The sequence below is a fragment of the Pleurodeles waltl genome, chromosome 1_2 (genome assembly GCF_031143425.1).
Source record: "Pleurodeles waltl isolate 20211129_DDA chromosome 1_2, aPleWal1.hap1.20221129, whole genome shotgun sequence".
NCBI classification, from domain to species: Eukaryota; Metazoa; Chordata; class Amphibia; order Caudata; family Salamandridae; genus Pleurodeles; species Pleurodeles waltl.
The window spans coordinates 1,029,946,279-1,029,965,538 of NC_090437.1; the positions used below are offsets into that span (position 1 = coordinate 1,029,946,279).

At 44.1% G+C, this 19,260-nt stretch overlaps 1 protein-coding gene across 10 annotated transcripts in view; it reads right to left on the reverse strand.

Annotated features, from left to right (window-relative positions):
• TBC1D1 (TBC1 domain family member 1) overlaps positions 1-19,260 on the reverse strand; it is an 844,646-nt gene that overhangs the window by 142,464 nt on the left and 682,922 nt on the right. For all 10 annotated transcript variants that reach the window (XM_069202113.1, XM_069202110.1, XM_069202112.1 and 7 more), the window contains one exon: positions 9,243-9,487. In XM_069202113.1, coding sequence (XP_069058214.1) covers positions 9,243-9,487 — 245 coding nt within the window. The remainder of the gene's footprint in view (positions 1-9,242; positions 9,488-19,260) is intronic.

The following is a 19,260-nucleotide window of genomic DNA, read 5'->3' on the forward strand; positions in this document are numbered from 1 at the left end:
CGAAGGGCATAACAGTGAACTGGTAATGCTCACTAGGAGTGGAGAATGCTGACCTCTCTTTCGTTCCTGTGGTCAGGCCAATCTGCCAGCACCCTGATGTTAAATCAAAAGTACTCAGATATGCGGCTGCTCCTAGTTTGTCAATTAGCTCATCAGTTTTTGGGATTGGGTGTGCATCGGTTTTTGTCACAGAATTGAGGCTCCTGTAATCTTCTTTTTCTCTCCTTCTGTGTGAGCTTTGGGGACTAAAACTGCGGGGCTAGCCCAGAGACTCTGAGGGTTCAACGACACCCAGATCCAACATCTTTTTGACTTCAGCTTGTATGCTCTCCCTGACCTGGTCTGTATCTAAATTTTGTTTCTGCCAGGCAAGCTGTAGCCAGTGCCCAGGGTACACCAGCCAGTCCTCCTAGGGGTCAGAGAAAATAACTCAGCACACTGGCTGAGGACTTGCCTACAATCAGCCTGCTGTTATTCTGTGAGGATGTCTGACAAGACCACTCCATCCATTGAAACATTTTGGGAGTTGCCAAAGAGGAGATCAGGGAGAGGTTCACTCTCTTCTTGCTGTCCCTCATCTGGAACCAGGAGCATGGTCACATCCACTGTATTACAATTGGGTTTTAGGCGGATGATATGTATGATTCTTCTAGGGCTTTTGCAACTGCCTAAGTCCACCAAATAGGTGACTTCCCCTTTCTTTTTAAGAATGGGCTAGGGTCCAAACCATTTGTCCTTGAGAGCCCTTGGAGCAGCAGGCTCCAACACCCAAACTTTCTGCCCTGGTTTGAACTCCACCATAGCAGCTTTTTGGTCACACCAGAGATTTTGCAGCTCCTGACTGGCCTGAAGATTTCAGCTTGCTTTCTCCATGTACTCTGTCATCCTTGAACGTAGGCCAAGTACATAGTCCACAGTGTGTTGCTTGGGCTCTTTGAGAGGTTTCTCCCAGCCTTCCCTTAGAAGACTTATTGGTCCCCTAACAGGATGCTCAAACAAAAAGTTCAAATGGAGAGAATCCAACTCCATTTTGTGGCACTTCCCTGCAGGCAATAAACAGACATGGAAGTAAGACATCCTTTCTCCTCCTGTGTTTTGCAGGGATGCCTCCATTCATGCCTTTGAGGGTCTGGTTAAACCTTTCAACCAACCCATTTGTTTGAGGACTGTATGGGGTACTGGACATATATGTCGCACCACATTCCTTCCACAGGTGTTTTAAGTATGCAGATGTGAAGTTAGAACCTCTGTCATATTCTACTGCCTTAGGGAACCCTACTCTGGTAAAAATACCCAGGGGGGTTTTACAATTCCAAGAGCAGTAATAGTCCTAAGGGGTATAGCCACAGGATATCTAGTGGCATTACCCACTATCACCACTATGTATTAATGTTCTGATACTGTTTGGGAGGTTAACGGGGCCAACAATATCAACCCCGACCCTCTCAAATAGAACTCCAAACACAGATAGTGGCATTAATGGGGCCTTTAAGTGTCCTCTTGCCTTGCCTCTGGGTTGGCAGGTAGAGCAGGACTGACAAAAGTCATTCACTTTTTGTGACATTCCTGGCCAGTAGAAATGGTTAACCAACCTACTGCAAGTTCTGCTTTGGACCAAATGCCCAGCTGGGGGAATGTCATGGGCTAGAGTGAGGAGAACTTCTCGGAACTGCTGAGGCACTACCACCCAGCTGGTTGCACCAGGTTTGAGGTCTCTGGCCTCAGTGAACAGGAGCCCATCTTGCCAATAAACTCTCAGTTCCCTCTGGAACTGGCAAGTCCTCTTCCTGGGAAGAGGGGTTCTGTCTTGTGATCTGACTTGAAGCTTGTTCCCCCAGGCTTTGTGCCCTTTCTCTTCGGAGGCTGGTCCACTATTTTAGGATCCAGATCTCTTTTTTCTTTCTGAGTTTGCTTTGTGCCATACTCTTGACACAGACCCACTCTGGGACCCCCAAACATGGCTGCAAGGGTCTTTAGTTCTACTTCATCCCAGGGGGAATGCTCCAGGTCATTTCCAAGCAGGCAATCTACTGGGATAGATGAGGACCCTACCACTTATTTTTGCCCGACTACTCCCTCCCTCAAATCAAAGGTTACCATAGCCATGGGATGTAACTTTGTCTCATTGTCAGCATTGGTGACAGGGTAAGACTTCTATACCAGAATTTGAGTGGACTAAGTGCTGAGTTACAAAGGTAACACTAGCTCCTGTGTTTTCCTCCCCATTAATCAAAGGGTGCTGCCTGTATTTCTGAATACTACCTGGCCAGGAAGCACAGGATAATTCTACCCCTCCCTCAGTGACTAATGTTGCCTCTGTGGGATCACTGACATGGTCAGGCCACACCTCTGATCCCATCTGGAGATTTTCAACTGAATTTACTGCAGGTTGATTCTTCTTGTTTTACAGCTATGATCTCCAGTTTGGTGCCCTCTGTTTTTGCAATCATAGCACCAAGCCTTGTTGGGATCAAAGTTCTTTCCTTTGTACTCACTCCTAGATTGTGAGGGGTGTCTGGACCCACCATCCTGTGCAGGTTTTTGGGGACCTTGAGAAGACTTTATTTTTGTTTTGGCTCCCATCTTTCCTTTGGGGTGGTGGGGGGTTGACCTCTTTCTTTTGGTCTCCCCCATTAGTGGTAGTTTTAGTCACCCTTGTTTTGACACAGTGATTTGCCTTCCTCCTAACTCTTGAGGGGAAAGTGTATCTCGGTCTACCATGTATTGATGTAGCCTCTCATTGTAACAATTACTCAGCAGATGCTCTTTCATGAATAGGTTTTATAACCCGTCATAATCTTGTACCTTGTTTCCAGCTAACCAACCACATAGTCTAACAACTCTACCCAACTTTGGCTCTGCGTTTTTCAAGCCTCCCTGAACTTTATGCAGTACTCTTCAGTTGTAAATCCAAAGCTCTCAATCAGGGTACCCTTCATGAGGTCACAGGATATAGAATCTGCTTTAGTCAGTGTCAGGAGTCTATCCCTGCACTTTCCTGAGAATAACTCCCATAATAGTGTGTGCCTAGTGTTTTTTTCTCAATTTCCCACCCAATGCAGGCTCTTTCAAAGGCAGAAAACCATTTCACCATATCATCCCATTCTGTATAGGGAGGGGCAACTCCTTTTGGTAGTTTAATATTGAAAGGCTCCTCATTCAATAAGTGGATGCTGCCACCAGAGATGGGTCCTAAGCCCAACTCTTTTCTCTGTTTCTCAATTTCCAAAAGCTGACTCTCTAAGGACAGTCTGTTAGTCAGTCTGGCTAAGGCCAGGTCTTCTTCTGTGTGTGCACTAGTGTTTTGGCTAGAGGAACTACCCTCATCCCTATTTCCCACTGAGTCTTCTTCTCCCCCAGATACTTCATCATCTAACTCATCTGTAGGGTTATCTTTTTCATTCTGGGCCATCAGAAGCCTAAGCTTATCTGCACTGGGGCTTTTTCCAGTATTAATTTAGTAAACTCTGCAGCACCTCCTTAACTGGTCATATTTATATGCCTGATAAGTGGCCAGGTCGAGCTCCTGGCTCTGGCTCTCTGCATCAGACATCTTTACTTTAATAAAGCTGGGACCTTTTTATAAATTTGGAACCCCTTTCTGGATAGTCTGAAGGTGGGAGACGACTTTCTGAGGTGAGTCCTCCTTCAACAGTCAGTCGTTGAGGTAGGGGAAGAGTGAGACCCAAACCTGCACAGATGAGCTGCAGCCACCGCCATTACGTTTTGTGAACCACCGAGGGGCACTGGTAAGGCCGAAGGGGAGTACGGTAAACTGCTTGTGACCTACCACGAGTCAAAATAAGCGTCCTGCAAGTCTAATGCTACCATCCAGTCTCCTGGGTCTAAGGCAGACAGAACCTTAGCCAGGGTGAGCATTTTGAATTTCTCCTTCTTGAGGAAGTAGATGAGGTCCCGAAAGTCTAGGATAGGACGTAAGCCCTTGTCCTTTTTCGGCATCAGAATGTAGCAGGAATAGCAACCACAACCCTGGCACAGGGACCTTCTCTATAACTCCCTTAGCCAAGAGCCGCGGAGAAGTGCCAAATGATCCTCTGGGAGTTGGCTGAGGTGATGGAGGCATGGCCAGTGTGGCAGATTCGAAAAGGGAGGGGTAGCCCTTTCGAATGATGTGCAAAACCCACCTATCCGTAGTAATGGATTCCCAGTGTGGCAGGTGATGGCGAATAGTGCCGCCAACTGGATCAGTGTGAGGGGACGAACTAGGAGGGTTTGGAGGCTGCAGCAGGGGCAGAGGTGGACTGGGCAGACCTCTGATATTCCATGTCCCCGGCCATGCAGTGGCTGAACAGCATGGATGGCGCGGTGGCTGGGTAGGGCACGCAACAGGGAGCCCCTTCCGTGGCCAGGAAAGGGGGGAAAAGTGGACTGCTGGGTCTGAGGTGCAGTAGAAAGACCAAGGGACCAAGCCATAGCCTGGGAATCCATGAATATCTCAAAGGCCAACTATGCTTTGTCTCCAAAGAGATGGAAACCATCAAAGGGCATGTCCATGAGAGACTGTTGGACATCCCCCGAAAAACCAGAAGTACTCAACCAGGTGTGGCGTCTCAAGGCCACTGTCATAGCAACCGATCTGCCCAGAGAGTCGGTCGCGTCGAGCCCACATCAGATCGTGAACTTCACATCTCTCCCATCGTTGACAGCTTGTGAGACGATAGCATGGGCCTACTCTGGTATCCGCGGCATAACGTGCGCAACCGTATCCCACAAAGAGTGGGTTTAGTGGCCCAAAAGGCATGCGGTGTTCAAAGATCGCAGCGCGAGACTGGAGGAAGAAACATCTTCTTCCCAAATTGTTCAAGCCTTTTTGATTCCCTATCTGGGGGTGCGGAAGGGAAATGTGCCTGAGGAAGAGGAAGCCTGGATGACAAGAGTCTCAAGCGTGGGGTGTTTTGAACGGAATTTAGTGTTGTTCGGGGTGGGCCGATGGCAGTGTGAGATAGTCCTATTCACAGGAGCCCCTGTGTTGGGTTTGGACCAAGTACCCAAAAGGACATTGGTGAGGGCTGCATTGAATGGTAAAAGGGGCTCAGATGTGGAAGCCCCTGGTTGAAGCATCTCTGTCAGGAGGTTGAGCCACGGTAGGAGGAGACAGCATCTGGAGAAGTGTCCAGCAAGGGTATTGCTCGAAGAAAAATCTCGGAATCCAGTCCAATGCCTGGGGGAAATTGTAAGGTAAGGAATCTGCAACTAGAAGTCTCTATCAGATAATTATTTTAAAAAGTTGTAAAAAAAAAAAAAAAAAAATCTATTCAATTGAAAAACAAACACGTTTATGCTAAAGACAATTTGGAAAGATATTTGAATGCTCACAAAATTGACAAAGTGGTATCAGCAAATGGAAAGTCTTTATCCCACCAAGCACTTGATGTAGGAGGCTGGCCCTCTATGTAGTGTACAAAGCTGGACACACTGTGCAAGGAGTCCAGGCAACTACATGTTGGTTTCCAGAGGTTAATATTAGACCACCTAATGCTCTTAATTTCTATGGTAGCTTGGTTGAGTAGTTAGGATAATCTTAGAGAAGTGCAAAGCATTTGATGTACTCACAGTATCAATAAATGAGACCACACACTCAAAAGAATAAGCCAAGACCAATTATAAAAAATACTTCAGATTTTTTTTAAAATTAAAGACAAGCTCATCAAAATCGGGTAAGTTCTTTTTAAGTTATGAATTTTGGAAGTTTTGATAAAAATAGTCATTTTGTGCGTAATTACGCACCATAGGAATCAATGGAGAAAATTCTTTCAAAATGTATATAAAATCAGGCAGTGTGTTTATCAATGTCTCCTTTTGCTGGTATATTAAGGTCATCGGGGGCACCACAGACCAGCTAGGGAAGTTTGGGCGGCTCCCAGTTTCAACAGGAGTCCGGTGGGTCCACTTGGATTGTTGACGTCGCAAGGGGTTGGGGACCCTTAGGGCACAACTGGATCTTCAGTGCAGGGCACAGGGCAGCTGGGTGCAGAGCGAATCGATGAGCCAGGCGCTGTATGCAAAGGTGCCCTTGGAAGCAGGAGGTAGGTCTCTTTGAAGGTCGCTTGCAGGACAACAGGGGCATTCTGGTGGGAGATCCTGGTGGCTTCTGAAGTCCCTTGACGGGGGCTCACTCCTTATCCTTTTACAGTCTGGAATGGACTGTCTTTCTTGGTGCCCGATGTGAGGTGACCAGTCCCTAGGGCAATTGCACGGTCTGGCCACTGGAAGGTGCAGTGCCACCAAACTTGGCACACTTGCAGGGTTTGTCCTCGCGGTCTGTTGGGTGGAGTTTGGGCTGACTGTGGCGTCCGGTCCCTTGTTCAGCAGCCAGTCAGTGAAGGGGCCTTTACTGGGTCTTTGGTTCCCTGGTGTTGTAGACAGATGCCTTCACTCTGAACAATTTTTTAAGTGTGGCGGTCTTCTGGGGCTTTGTGGAGTCCATCCATTGTCTGAGCAACACCTCAGCGGTGATTGTTGAGTCCTGGGTGCAGAAGGCAGGGTTTGGCACCTTTTCCAGGTGCAGCAGGACTTCAGTTCCCGAGCCTTGGGCCTTCTTTGATGCTTGCCTTCTTTTGACCGTGGAATCTGATTTCTTGGTCCAGGATGCCTACTAAATACTTATTTAGTGGGCATTTAGGGGAATACCTGGTAGTGACCAATGGGTCACCTCCCTTAGGGTGGCTGCACCCACTAAGTGACCACTTCCTGTGGGAGGAGGTCACTTCCCTACACCTGACTGGCTATTTTCTTTCTATTTAAGATGGAGGAAAATGAAATGGAGGGGTCACCTCGCATATAACACCTTAGGGGTGGTGTAAGTTGGGGATGACACTCCTCCTATCCTTTGTTTGGTTTCCCGCTGTTGCTCCTGCCAAAAGCGGGGGCTTGCAAAGGGGACGCCCATCTGCTGCTAGCGGCAGGCTTGTGGGTCGAGTTTCAAGGACAGTAAAGCCCTTTGAAGCTTGCTAGCAGGGCAGTGCACATTCCTGTGACTGGGGGGTGTTTGCACCTCCATCCAGGAAGGGCTTTGTACTAGGACCAAGAGAGCAGGATTTCTCACCCCAGGATTCAACAATCTTGTCTGGTAGTGGCAGGCTTGTTGTGACTGGCCAGCAACAATGCCAGGGTAGTTAGCTTTTGCAGGGGGCACCTCCAAGGTGACTCCTGGGTACATTTTGTAACAAATCCAATACTGGTACCAGTCTGGATTTATCCTTCTGAGCTGTTTGATACCAACCAACCCAGGGTTAAGAGTAGCCATCATGTAGCTGTGAAACTCATACTGACCAGTGTCCAGGATATGTATTAAAATGGCTGCCATGAACACTTACTCTGTCCCAGGTTTGGCAAGGACAAGGTAGGGGCATGTTGCTCATCCAACTATGCTCACACATGCAATACAGTGCACCATGCCTTATGGCAGTAAGGCCTGCCAGAGGGGTGATGTATCTATAGTGCATGCAGTGAGTAGTTGAGAGGACACAGACGCTGTGTGCCATGTTGAGTTTGTCTTTTAGGATTGCATCAGAACACTCAGCCTGCAATGGTAGTGCTTGGTGCTTCTCGATGCATAACCCTAGAGGGTGGCACAATCTGTGCTGCTGCCCTCAGGGGCCTATCCCTAGTACCTTATGCCCTGGGTACCTAATCACCATTTGCTAGAGACTTATAGTGCCAACTAAAGGTGTTGCATATTGTGCCAATGCATCACAACAATTTTAGGGAAAGAGATCTGGCCCAGGGAACCTGGTTAGAATGAGGCCTAGGCAGTAACAACTTTGAAACTACATCAAATACCAAGCAAAAGGTGGGGGCTAACAAGGACAAAATAGGCATTTTCTCACAATGGGTCAAATAAGAGAGGCAATGGAGACTACAATATCTTCTGTAAGTACCGGTTTTTAGAGAGGGGCTCAAAGTCCAAATACAGGATTTTATCCCATATAACAATCGGTAACAATAGGCATTCCTTTGTTTCTTCCGGGTTTTGAGACCAACGGAAACATAATTAATTTACCAGTCCCGATAGTAGCAACCCTTGTGCTTTCTTTTTTTTACATCAGGTAGATCTTGGGTTGTTTCTTGTGTTTCTGTGGAAGTATTGGGTCACTAGGATTGCAAATGACCCAAAGCAATTTTAAATAATGGGTTTGAGGGAGGAGGATTGGGATGCTCAGGTGTTTGAAATGTTATCACCTTCGAGTTGGCACTCTAAATGAAAGTAAAATACTGGAATGGGAGTTACACAAATGATATTCCTGTATGGTGCTGTGTTTGATAGGTCCATTAGGGAAAAATCTGAAACAAACAATCTCTCCTTTCCATCCTATAAGGCTCTATGCGTGAACAACACATTGAGGTATGGGACTTACCTGTAAAATATCAGGAAATGAGAATGGACTAAAGAATGGCCTTATCGCATTAAAATTCTGTAAGGGTTTGCCTGAAAGTTACCTTGGGGAATGCGAAGAATGTGCAGAATACTCATATCAGCTTCCAATACTGTAAACAGCATATGGCCAAATGTGCAACGAGCTTTCTGGTAAAAAAATCAAAGTGCTTGCAACTGCAAACGGGTTTTTCTTGATGGAGAAAAGCGCTTTTACAAGTCATAAAAGGGGTTTTTCCATCCTTTTGAACCGCAAATTAGATGAGGCTTGAAAGGAGTGGTTGGGAATAGAATGCATCAACTGCTTGTGGCTACAATTTTGGACCACTGCCTGCTCCCCGGCCTCGGCCTTCCCAAAAAAACACAAAGGCGGCAGGAAAGACAATTTCCCATTTTGGAATGCAAATGAAGGGACGGAGGTCTACTGTTCTTTGCAGGCCTCCATCCTGTAGAGTGCCTACCAATCACACGAGTCGCAAATAAAGACAGGATTAATGTTAAGGTCATTTCACACCTTTGTGACAACGGACAATTTGTGATGCAACCTATTAGTACAACAGTCGTACTGCACCCGGATAGTGATTGGGAATAACACTGCTCGCCCTATATGTTAAAGGCAATTTAGGGAAAGAGAACGCCCTGCAGAACGACCACGTGTGGTAAGCAGACTGTATCCTGTATGTCACTATGCCTACAAATACTTGCAGAATAGTCATGTATTACACCCCGCCCTTTAAGTAGTTAAGTTTGAAAGGCATACTGGGGAAAAATGAAGACCTTAGAATAATTATATAACCTCTCATCCTGTAAGGCGCTACATTTGAAAAGTACATCAGCAAACAATTACCTGTAAAATAATCATATCAGGCCGATACTGCTTCCTTAGGCCCATGTCATACATGAGAAACTTTAGCATATTAAACGCATCCTCTTCGCTCATGTGCAGCAGCAGGACTCCGGCCACGAAGCTGAGGCCCTGGCAGTATCCAACCTCAGGATCCAGCAGAGAGTAGGCCTTCAAAATGTTGTAGAGGGACAGCTGCCCTGCTCCCAGCTGGGCCGAGAAGTAAGGGTGTGTCGGGAAGGTGCGTCCTGCGAAAACAAGAGGTGAGCAATTCAAACATGCCTTTTTCAACTCTACTATCTAGACAGGTCAAACAAACACAACTCCTTTGAAGCCGTCTTATCTTTGTAAGTCAACTTTCAAAGCTACCATCACTGAGTAAACAACATATAATCAGCTTGTCCTTGGCCCGTCATGTTGTGTCTTTTTTGCAATAAAAACGGATAGCTCATAAACGCGTGTTGCAGCGGTTCGGAATATGCTATTCGAAAACATTTCGGCAACTAGGTTCTAAAAGGTACACTAGGCATTGCAGCCCAGCTCCCACTGCGTCGAGAGGTGCAAGGCATGCAGCCGCAGCGACCCCCACTGGCTGGGCGTGGGAACGATCACATCAGTTTTATACGGTGTTAATTGATTTCATATTACAATAATGCACTATTAATCCTCATCGATGCAAACGTCTAAACAAAGCATTGGGCTGATGGGCTAATATTTTCAACAACCACAAATTAAGCGGCAAATGTTGGAATTTACACACCACCCCGAAACACGAAACAATGCATTGAGAGAGGGCTATAGACGTCCTCTTAGAGGTTTGATTTACAGAACTTAAATACAAACAACACTTAAATCGAAATTGTCTCGTTTTTTTTTTTTGCGTTTGGAACACATTTTACGTGCTTTAATTCTCAAGGAATCCAGGCACAGCTTCCTAGTAGTCAGTCAGACTTGTGCAAGATCTGTAGGGAGGGAGTTCTAAAAAAATTAAATTAAAAGGTTTTAACTTTTTTATTAAAATGTTTCCATTTTGTGAAACATTTTCCATAGAGAAAATATTTTAGCAACTTGAAGTACAGCTTGGCCTATAATGACATTAAAATTGTTTATCCCTTAACCCTCCTACTCTGGAAATGCAGAAGGCAGTATATTTGCATTGGTATCACAATTGGGAAACTACTTACACATCTTTGCGAAAAAAACATTTTTACAGCGGGATACACTCAGAAGCGTCCACAAGTCTCAACAGTAGCAGAATTTCCTAAATCACAAGTGCACTTTGTGCAAGGAAATTCCCACTAATGTTGTGCTAAGTTACAATCTTTCACGTTACGGACAATGATTTGTGAATTGCATTCTTATAAATCAGTTATAACTGATCTTCAACTGACAGACAGTATAACACACAGGGTCACTCACTGCTTGACTTGAACTATCACTCCACTCCAAATACAGCACCTTGTCACGATCCTCTAACAACAAAACAAAAAAATCCTTGTGCACAGACATATATGGAAATCATTAAACAAATCTGTGTACCTGCATAATATTTAACAGGCAGGTTATTTGTGTTAGGATTCAGATTCTAAATGCACTAATTTTTATCCTTCACGTGGAAATACTTTTCTTTGAAAAGAAATCCCTTCCACAACATCCACTACAAATACGTGGAGTTTAGAAGAACATTCATGTCCTATTTTCACTACTACCACAACATTTAATTTACCTCTAAAGTTAGGGGGGCAAATTAGATGTGAAATATAATTGATATTTTTTAATAGGAATATAGTTACGACTACCCTCTGCTTGTAATGGTCCAAGATCCCAACCCTACCCCACATAAACGACCCTGAAAGGGGAGCCATGTTGGACATTTTTCATTGTCCATAACAGACACCTTTGGCTCACAAACCAACATTCAGCGGATGTGTTTTCCCGCCATTTGCTTTTTAATTTCAGCTTTCCAAGGTGAAAATTGCAAAAATGCTCAACTTAACAACGCAATACCCAGAGGGGAAAAAACTTTAATGACTGATTCTGTGATCATGATCTGGGATTTCGGACCTTCAATCCAACTTTTCACAATCACAACTATAGCTTCCAACGCAGAAGATTTGTGAATTAGGCCATCAGCCAACATCGACCTTTGCTTGCAAATGTCATGTCTGCGGCAGTGCTTAATATGTGCTTATTGTTTCCGGTGCTGAGCACCAGCACTTATTTTTGAGGGCCGGGACTTATTCTTCGGCCTCAAGGATTTGCTGCGAGCGAAAAGACACATATGGGAAAGGCGGAGGAAGTGAAAAACGAAAAAGCGTCACAAAGGGATAAAGTAGAAATCTGCAAGAGTGAGCTGAAGGGGCAGGGAGTGGCTTTATATGGCTTGAAGAGGCCCGAGATGCCTTCAGGATTACGCCGCCTCAGTATTCCGTGTTCCCACATTTAATTGCAGCAGCCGCTGTTTAAAAGGAGGGCTTTGGGCACCGGCAGGTTTTTATTTACAAATTAAGCACTGGTCTGCGGCACATGCGAGGATCGAGAGGCATCTCAGTTAAAACGGCCTGGCTGTAAATGAAGTGGGTTTTCCACCTTAAAGGAAAGGAAACCTAATATATTCCATCTCCACCCCTTCCACACAAAGACCGTCTGTGTGTAAGAAACCTTCTAATAGCCCCTTTCTTCCACGGCAAGTGAAGCGTCTCTTGCAGCAACCCACTTGTTAAATAACACCCCACCCCTCCTGTTCCAGGAATGCTGCTCTAATGAAGCCACTGTAGGTACGCTGTGAGAAACAATCAGAGCTCTTTTGTGCACAACAAATACTTCCCTAAGAAAGACTACGTGGTCAAAACTAAATCTGAAAGAAGTTTGCATGTGATTCTCTCTTTTTTGTTGGTATGCGTGCGCTCGGCACACGCATCTATGGACGTCACATACAAAGGTTCTTGTGCAGTTGCAAAGCCTGCAATTTGCAAAATCACAGGGGTTGAGCCCGCAAAATTACTTTTTGGTAAGGACAAAGCTCCTTTTGTGAGTCGCAAAAGCCTTTCCAATTTGCAAAAGGTGTTCTGCGGGTTGTTTCTGATCGCAATTATGAGGTAAAGTGATGGGGCCGCCCCCTTCTCGTGGCTACTGTCAACGGCATGTATCTGTAAGCATGGGACTGCAATTATGGTTGCAAACCATTAATAAGATACAGACACCTGGGTCAGGGCGGCATCTGTTTAAACAAGCATTTGCAATGCAATGGGTCTCGCGTTTGCTCATGTTAGAGCCGATCGCGTTGTAAACTCCTAACCCGACTTTTCATCTATCGGCAAAAGTGCTTTTATGTACATAACCCGAAAATGTGAAATTAACTGTGTAAAGCACTCGACTTCTGCCAAGCAAAATCGTGCCAGGAAAACAGAGAAAAAGTAGTCCACGATCCGACAGAAAACAGCGAGCCTCGCATGTTTTCTGTACTTGGTCGCTGAGCTCGAGGAGGGCTAACCACGGAAAAGTCATGACGTGTGCATGCCTTCGACTAATGAAAGCAAGCAGATTTTACTAGGCAAGCCCACCAACCAATCAAACACACTGACATGACGTCAACAGGGCTCTGAGCCCTTTTCTAATAACTAAAGCGTCTCGCTGCGATACGCATGCGCGAGCGCATGCAACGCAGGCTCAACCCTAAAAAGGGGACAGTTTCCCCTTTCAGAATAGTGCCGAGGGCCTCAGAGGGAACAAACTGTAGTTAGGGAGATCAATTCCCGCTCCCAGGATCAACTTCAAGGGTCGGCAACCCTGTTTTAATCTGTTCACATAGGCTGGAAAACTCTGCTCCTCATTTGGGCGAGGGTCAAACGGGGTACCCTAAACTGCAAAACCAGTGTGCTATTCATGATGACCCCTTAGGTCAACTGGGACACTTTCATTTTAAAGAAGAACCTGTCCTTTAAAGGGACATGGACTACATTTACAAAAGTCTTGTTTGGAATGTGAATGCAATGATGACGGTCTGCTATCTATCTCTTATAGGCTTCCATCCCTGTATTCATAGGCAATTTGTAGGAGTTACAAACAGTGACCAATTGTCTCAGCACATGACTATTTTGGGAGTGACCTATAGATACACAGGGGTATTGCAAAGTGACAGGCATGTCACAAAATGTTAGCACCTGCTATTTGGGACATGCGGTATTAACATCGGGCCCCTACTGTGCTTTCAATAGGCAATTTTGTCCCAAATAAGGACACACGAGTAAGCAGGAGTGTAACTTTCATAGTGCAGGAGGTACACTGCCACTAGGGCCCGAAGAGTCGAGGAGGTGCTCTAGAAGTTGAATATAACCATAGCTGGGGTCCAAACTGTGGGTCTTTGGGGGATTTTTCTTGCTTGCATTAGGTCCCATGGCACCCCTGCGACGACACTGAGCACGCCTTCTTTTTGAACTGACCAAAGCACTAGCAAATGCCATCGCAGGCTCTACCCTAAAAAAAAATACTCTCAACAGCCCCTGAATTAAATACCTCACTTTGGAAGTACAAATGCATAATTACTTTGCACCACATAACTTTCAAAGATGTATTTCAGTAAAGTTTTGAACAAAATGTTTTTAAATAATATTAATTAAATAATTTTAACGAGTCCCTGACATAATTGAAAAAATGTGCTTTTAGCTGTAGGGCTACCTTTTTGTTTACAGTGATTTGCACCCTGGGCCCAATCTCCATCAAGCCCTAAAAGGATCCCACCCCATTGTGACGGCAAGTTGGATGCCCCAGCCCCTTCTCCTCACAAGAAAGCTGTGCTCGCCTTTATCCATGTGCAGCTTGTCTGTGATGTAAAGGTTTTGGGACAGGGGTCTCTGATTAATATGTAATGGGTACCATGGAGGTGCCACATTCTACACTTTTGGGAACATGAACATAACTGAACTGTATGTGCAGGTAGAAATGGTGAAGTTCTAGGAATGACAACGAAAAATTTGCAATTTGGCTGTATTCACTGTGGTCTGGGCTGAAGGTGTGACATTAGGGCACACACACTGTACTCATCCCCTATTCCTTCTATCTCTGTTGTGCATGGTCTTTAGCCATGCACAGTTATTTTCGAATGCCATATTTCTGGGCAACAATCCCCTTTTTACCATTAACACCTAAGTCCTTTGGAACTGACTAGCAATTTCTTTGGTCATATATAATGGGTTGAATGCAATGCTTGGCCTCAGGCCAGGCCCTGTGGATATAGCAAACTATGATCAACTTTTTGGTTGTTCACAACATGGTTGAGCGCAGGGATAAACCTATGGCCAAGCCCTGTTCCCACTTGGTCTCGTCTGGGTTGGGTTCAAAGCCTATATGTGGACATATCTCATTGCATACAGACTACGGGGTCAGATTGACACCAAACTTCAGAGACGGAAGTCTGGGAATTTTAGTTTGATTACCTAAGGGGTCATCATTAATAGCACACTGGTTTTAGCATATCAAAACCGGGGAACTGAAGTTTTTTAAGTTTTGGTCTGTATCCGCAACTTCACTTTAACTCTAGTTGAATTAAATGTCTGATGTACTTAGAATCAAGCCTTACTTTGTAGAAGTGAACATGACACCACAACTTACCTTGACATTTTTTCGGTTACAAATGTTGATTTTTGGAATACTGCTAACCCACTGCAAGGTTTAACTCTTAAAATCAACCAGTCAACCAAATGGTTTACCACAGTTACCTTAGCTCTGTTGCTTGTGGACACCACTACAACTATGTATAGCCACATACACACTTGGAGAAAATTGTCTACTCACAGTTTATGAAACAGAGTGTAAACGATGTGCGAATTATTTAAGGAGCATTAAGTCTCTGCTGTTCTCCCCCCCTCTAACAGAACAATGGATTACACAATGTTCCTTGTGCAGATGTTATGGCCACAGTTCCTTTATTAAGCCTAGGCTAATATTCTGAGAGGCAAACTTAACAATCTTTTGTCACTTGTTTTTGTTGCAAAGAGTCGATATGCACACCGACCAATACCTAGGCTACATAAAATGGGGACATCATTCATTCTATGCCTTATTCACATACTTGCTTACCTCACCAGCTGAAACGCTATATGTTAGTGAATTCTAGACACCTGCTGAAACATGAATGTCTGGAGCTGAACAGGGAGGTGCAACTTCATCTGTCATAGTCAACACTATCCATTTGCTTAGCGTTCCTTCTAACTCTTTTAGATGCAGCTGATAAGCACATTTCACAAGGCACCTGGCGAGGTGCGATAACTCTAATTCGTAAAAATGACAGCCCCATTTCAAGAAATAGTGTCTGATTGCTTATTTAAACGATAGGAACATACTGCTTTTTCAAGGAACCGTCCGATGCTTCTGTAGCATTTGTAAGTGTGCGTATTTTGAAGAACGTTTGTGATATTGAGAAAAACACATTCAATATTGCACGCAAAGGGTGAACAGAGTTTCCTAGTTATACACGGCTTAAGTGTTTCTGTATATGCTTGCTTTCCACACTTCATCCGTAATCACATTTTTACTGCAGTTTTATAAAAGAGTAATAGGGATAGGAGCAAGGTAAACAAGGATTGCTCAAGTACTTATTACGTTTTTTTTTTTTTTACAGCAGATGAATAATAAAAGCATTAATTCTATTATCTGAAGAATAAAAAATATGTATTCATTTTTAATACATTATGAAAAACTCAGATTTTGTTAACATGTCGAATTCCCTTTCCTCTTCCTTGTCCTCAAAAACACACCTTTTTGCATCTATTTTTATGAATATTACGCAATTTCTGGTGAATAGCAAATAATAGTAATTGCTCACAAAGTTTTAAAATGCTGTAGTGGAAATTTATGCAAACAACTTTTTGTTCTCCATATTTCAAGTTTTCTACATTATTGTTAATTTCTGATACTCTATATTTTGGTTGCCACATTTTATGTTCACCAGGCTTAAATCCGTTTTCTATTTTTTATTACAAAAGCAGTATATATAGAGGAAAAGTGTGTTTCTTTGTTTGAACAAATTATCGCGCCGTTTTCTTTTCTTTTTTTAATTGTGTATATCACATGCAACATTAGTTAAAAGCAAACACTGTTTAATAGTTTTCTGCAATTGTTTGACTATTACATTTCTCTATTTTTGCCCTGGTGGAAACAGAGACGCCCCGGCTGCATCTTTAAAAAACATGCATTTGGAGTCACCCTCTAAATGAAGTTTCTATACATTAGTTACTGTCAGTTTCAAGAAGATGTGCACCTAGAAACCGCATCTAAGCTGCCACAGCAGTTCTGTCGTGACTAGTTCAGCATAGAAAAGATGTGGTTAGTCATCATGTTTTGGGCCAACCATGCCATCTGCGGGCACAAGAATGGGTAAAGAGAGTTAGGCCAAGGATGCGTAGCTTCCACAATTATGAGGGGGTTGTGTTGTTTGTGATATGAGAAGTACAATTAAAATCTGAGAAAAAATGTACAGCATACTATATCAGAGGAAAGCAGTAATGCATAAACATTGATGTAGCAGAGCAATATCTCATTTTCTAGGTGGTGATTAAAGGGAAAAAATTACACTCAAGTCCGTAAGGGAAGACGCTTCCCTATAATTTGTGATTCTTATTCCAGCCAGAACGAAGTGGAGAGATGTTTGTTGAGATGTTGAAGATTCAAAAATACACAGAGTTGGGAGGGCAGGTCCCGCCTACCGTCTCCTCTCTCAAGTAACACACTTCATCCAGTGATTTTCAGGAATGGAAAGGGAATGCAAAAAGGCCCTCATATTTTTGTTAGCCCCAAACTGTCTCAAGGTACTGTAGCCTAGGAATTTAATCACCTTCTCCAGGCTATTAGTGGGGTGGGGTTTTGGATTACCCCACTCCATTTAAATTTTTAAACAAATAGAACTAAGCAATGCATTTTGCATCACCATTCATCATACATAATAGCTATATAGCAACAGATATTTAACACAATCCTAAAGAACTTTCAGAATAGCACTGTACCCACACTACTACCACACTGCAGGCACGTCCACCACCACTGCCAAGTCAGTCCCACACTGTACCAGCATGCAGAGTGCCACAGCCAGGCAAGTATCAGCAGTGCAGGTAAAGAGCGAAAAGCGACATAGCCAGTCATGTTTCCACCATATTGTACCTGAGTATAAGGGATTAGGGGCCAGATGTAGGTAACGTTTTGCATGGCGCAAACCTTCCTATTGCGATTCGCACCGCGATGCAGAATTGCTTTGTGACAGCGAACGCGGTCGCAAAGCAATTCGCAGTTGCCACCCATGTGAAGTGTGTGCTAACTCATTCGTAAAGGGGAAGGGGTCCCATTGTGAATGGCTCTCAAAATATTTTTCAGAGCAGGCAGTGGTCCTATGTACCACTGCCTACTCTGAAAAAATGAAACCAAATGGTTTCATTTTCCCGAGTGTATTGCAACTCGTTTTCCTTTAAGGAAAACGGGCTGCAATACAAAAAAAAAACTGCTTTATTAAAAAAGCAGTCACAGACATGGTGGTCTGCTGTCTCCAGCAGGCCACCATCCCTGTGAGTGCAGGGAATCACAAGGGGGTCGCAAATTGTGACCCACCTCATTAATATTAATGAGGTGGGTCTTTGCGACCCCCTTGCGATTCACAGATGGTGTCAGGGACACCATCCTGCATATGGGATTGCGACTCGCAAATTGCGAGTCGCAATCCCGTACTTACCTACATCTGGCCCTAAATACTGTTTGAGTATGACATTGTGCCTTAAATATTGTTTACAAAATGATCAACCCATCGTAGTTATGAATCGAAAATCTACATCTGGTGGGGCAATATTTTTGCAAACAATATTTAGGCTACAATATTTCGTCAAACTAATATATTTTTGATACCTATATTCTTACAACAACCCAACAGATTACTCAGTATGTAAAACACTTTTCCCAGGCCAGTATCCACAAAGTTCCAGTAACTAAAGCACCCTAACCAAAAAAGCTAGACCTGTTTTGCTCAAAACCACAAGACACACTCACCTGGCCAGAATTCTCAGTGCCCCAAAATGCAACACACCATATCTAGGCCAGTTTTCAAATTTCCTAAAGCACCATCCTAGTCGAGTATTTATAGTCCCTCAGTATGTAAAGAACTTTCCGCAGGGCACTATCCGCAATGACAGTACACAAAGCACTAACCTGGACCAGTATCCACACTGCCCCAGTATGTAAAGCTCTCACTCTGCCCCAGTATACATAAAGCACTATCACCAGGCCAGTATCTACAGTCACTGAATAAAATGTACATTCTTCACAGTCTTGACGGCAGTTTAATGCCTCGTCACGTAGATAAGCCGAAACAGACCAGTATCTGCAAGGCCACCCATTTATAGCCTCCATTCACACGTACTCTTTCACAATGTCAACGTGCTTTGAAGTGTTCAAATGTCTTCATTGTGCGAATGTGTATAATAGTTTATGATCAAGTCAAGAAAACTAGGGGTCAAACTATTTTTCTTGTTCGTCACTGTTCGTCCTCGTCTGATGTTGTCTTGTCACTTCTTAAATAGAACTAGATTTCCACATTTTTCTCAGTTATTTCTTATATCAACTAGCAGAAAAACGTAATAGGCATCTTGGAAACAATTACATCACTTCTCAGAGGTGGTTTCTGTTTTAGGGCTGAGGGCTACATCCCTCTGAAGTTCCTACACATTCACATAAAAATATTAAATAGATCGATTTGTTTAGAGATATGATCGTATCTCTAAACAAATCAATGCATTTAAGTCTGGGCTGTCTGTTGCAGGCTGCCAGCCCTGCCTTGCTTTGAAACACAAGACAGAAGCCAGACAATAAATCAACTTTTTACACTGTGACGGGTCTGACTGCACTAAAGCCCTTCATTTCCATTGTGGTCTATGGCAGTATCCACTATAGGCAAGTGATGCTTTTTTCCTGCGTGAGGGCAGCCATCTGTCATTAACAGGCATAGATCACATCCTTTCCTCATTTGTCATTCAGTAAGAGTGGA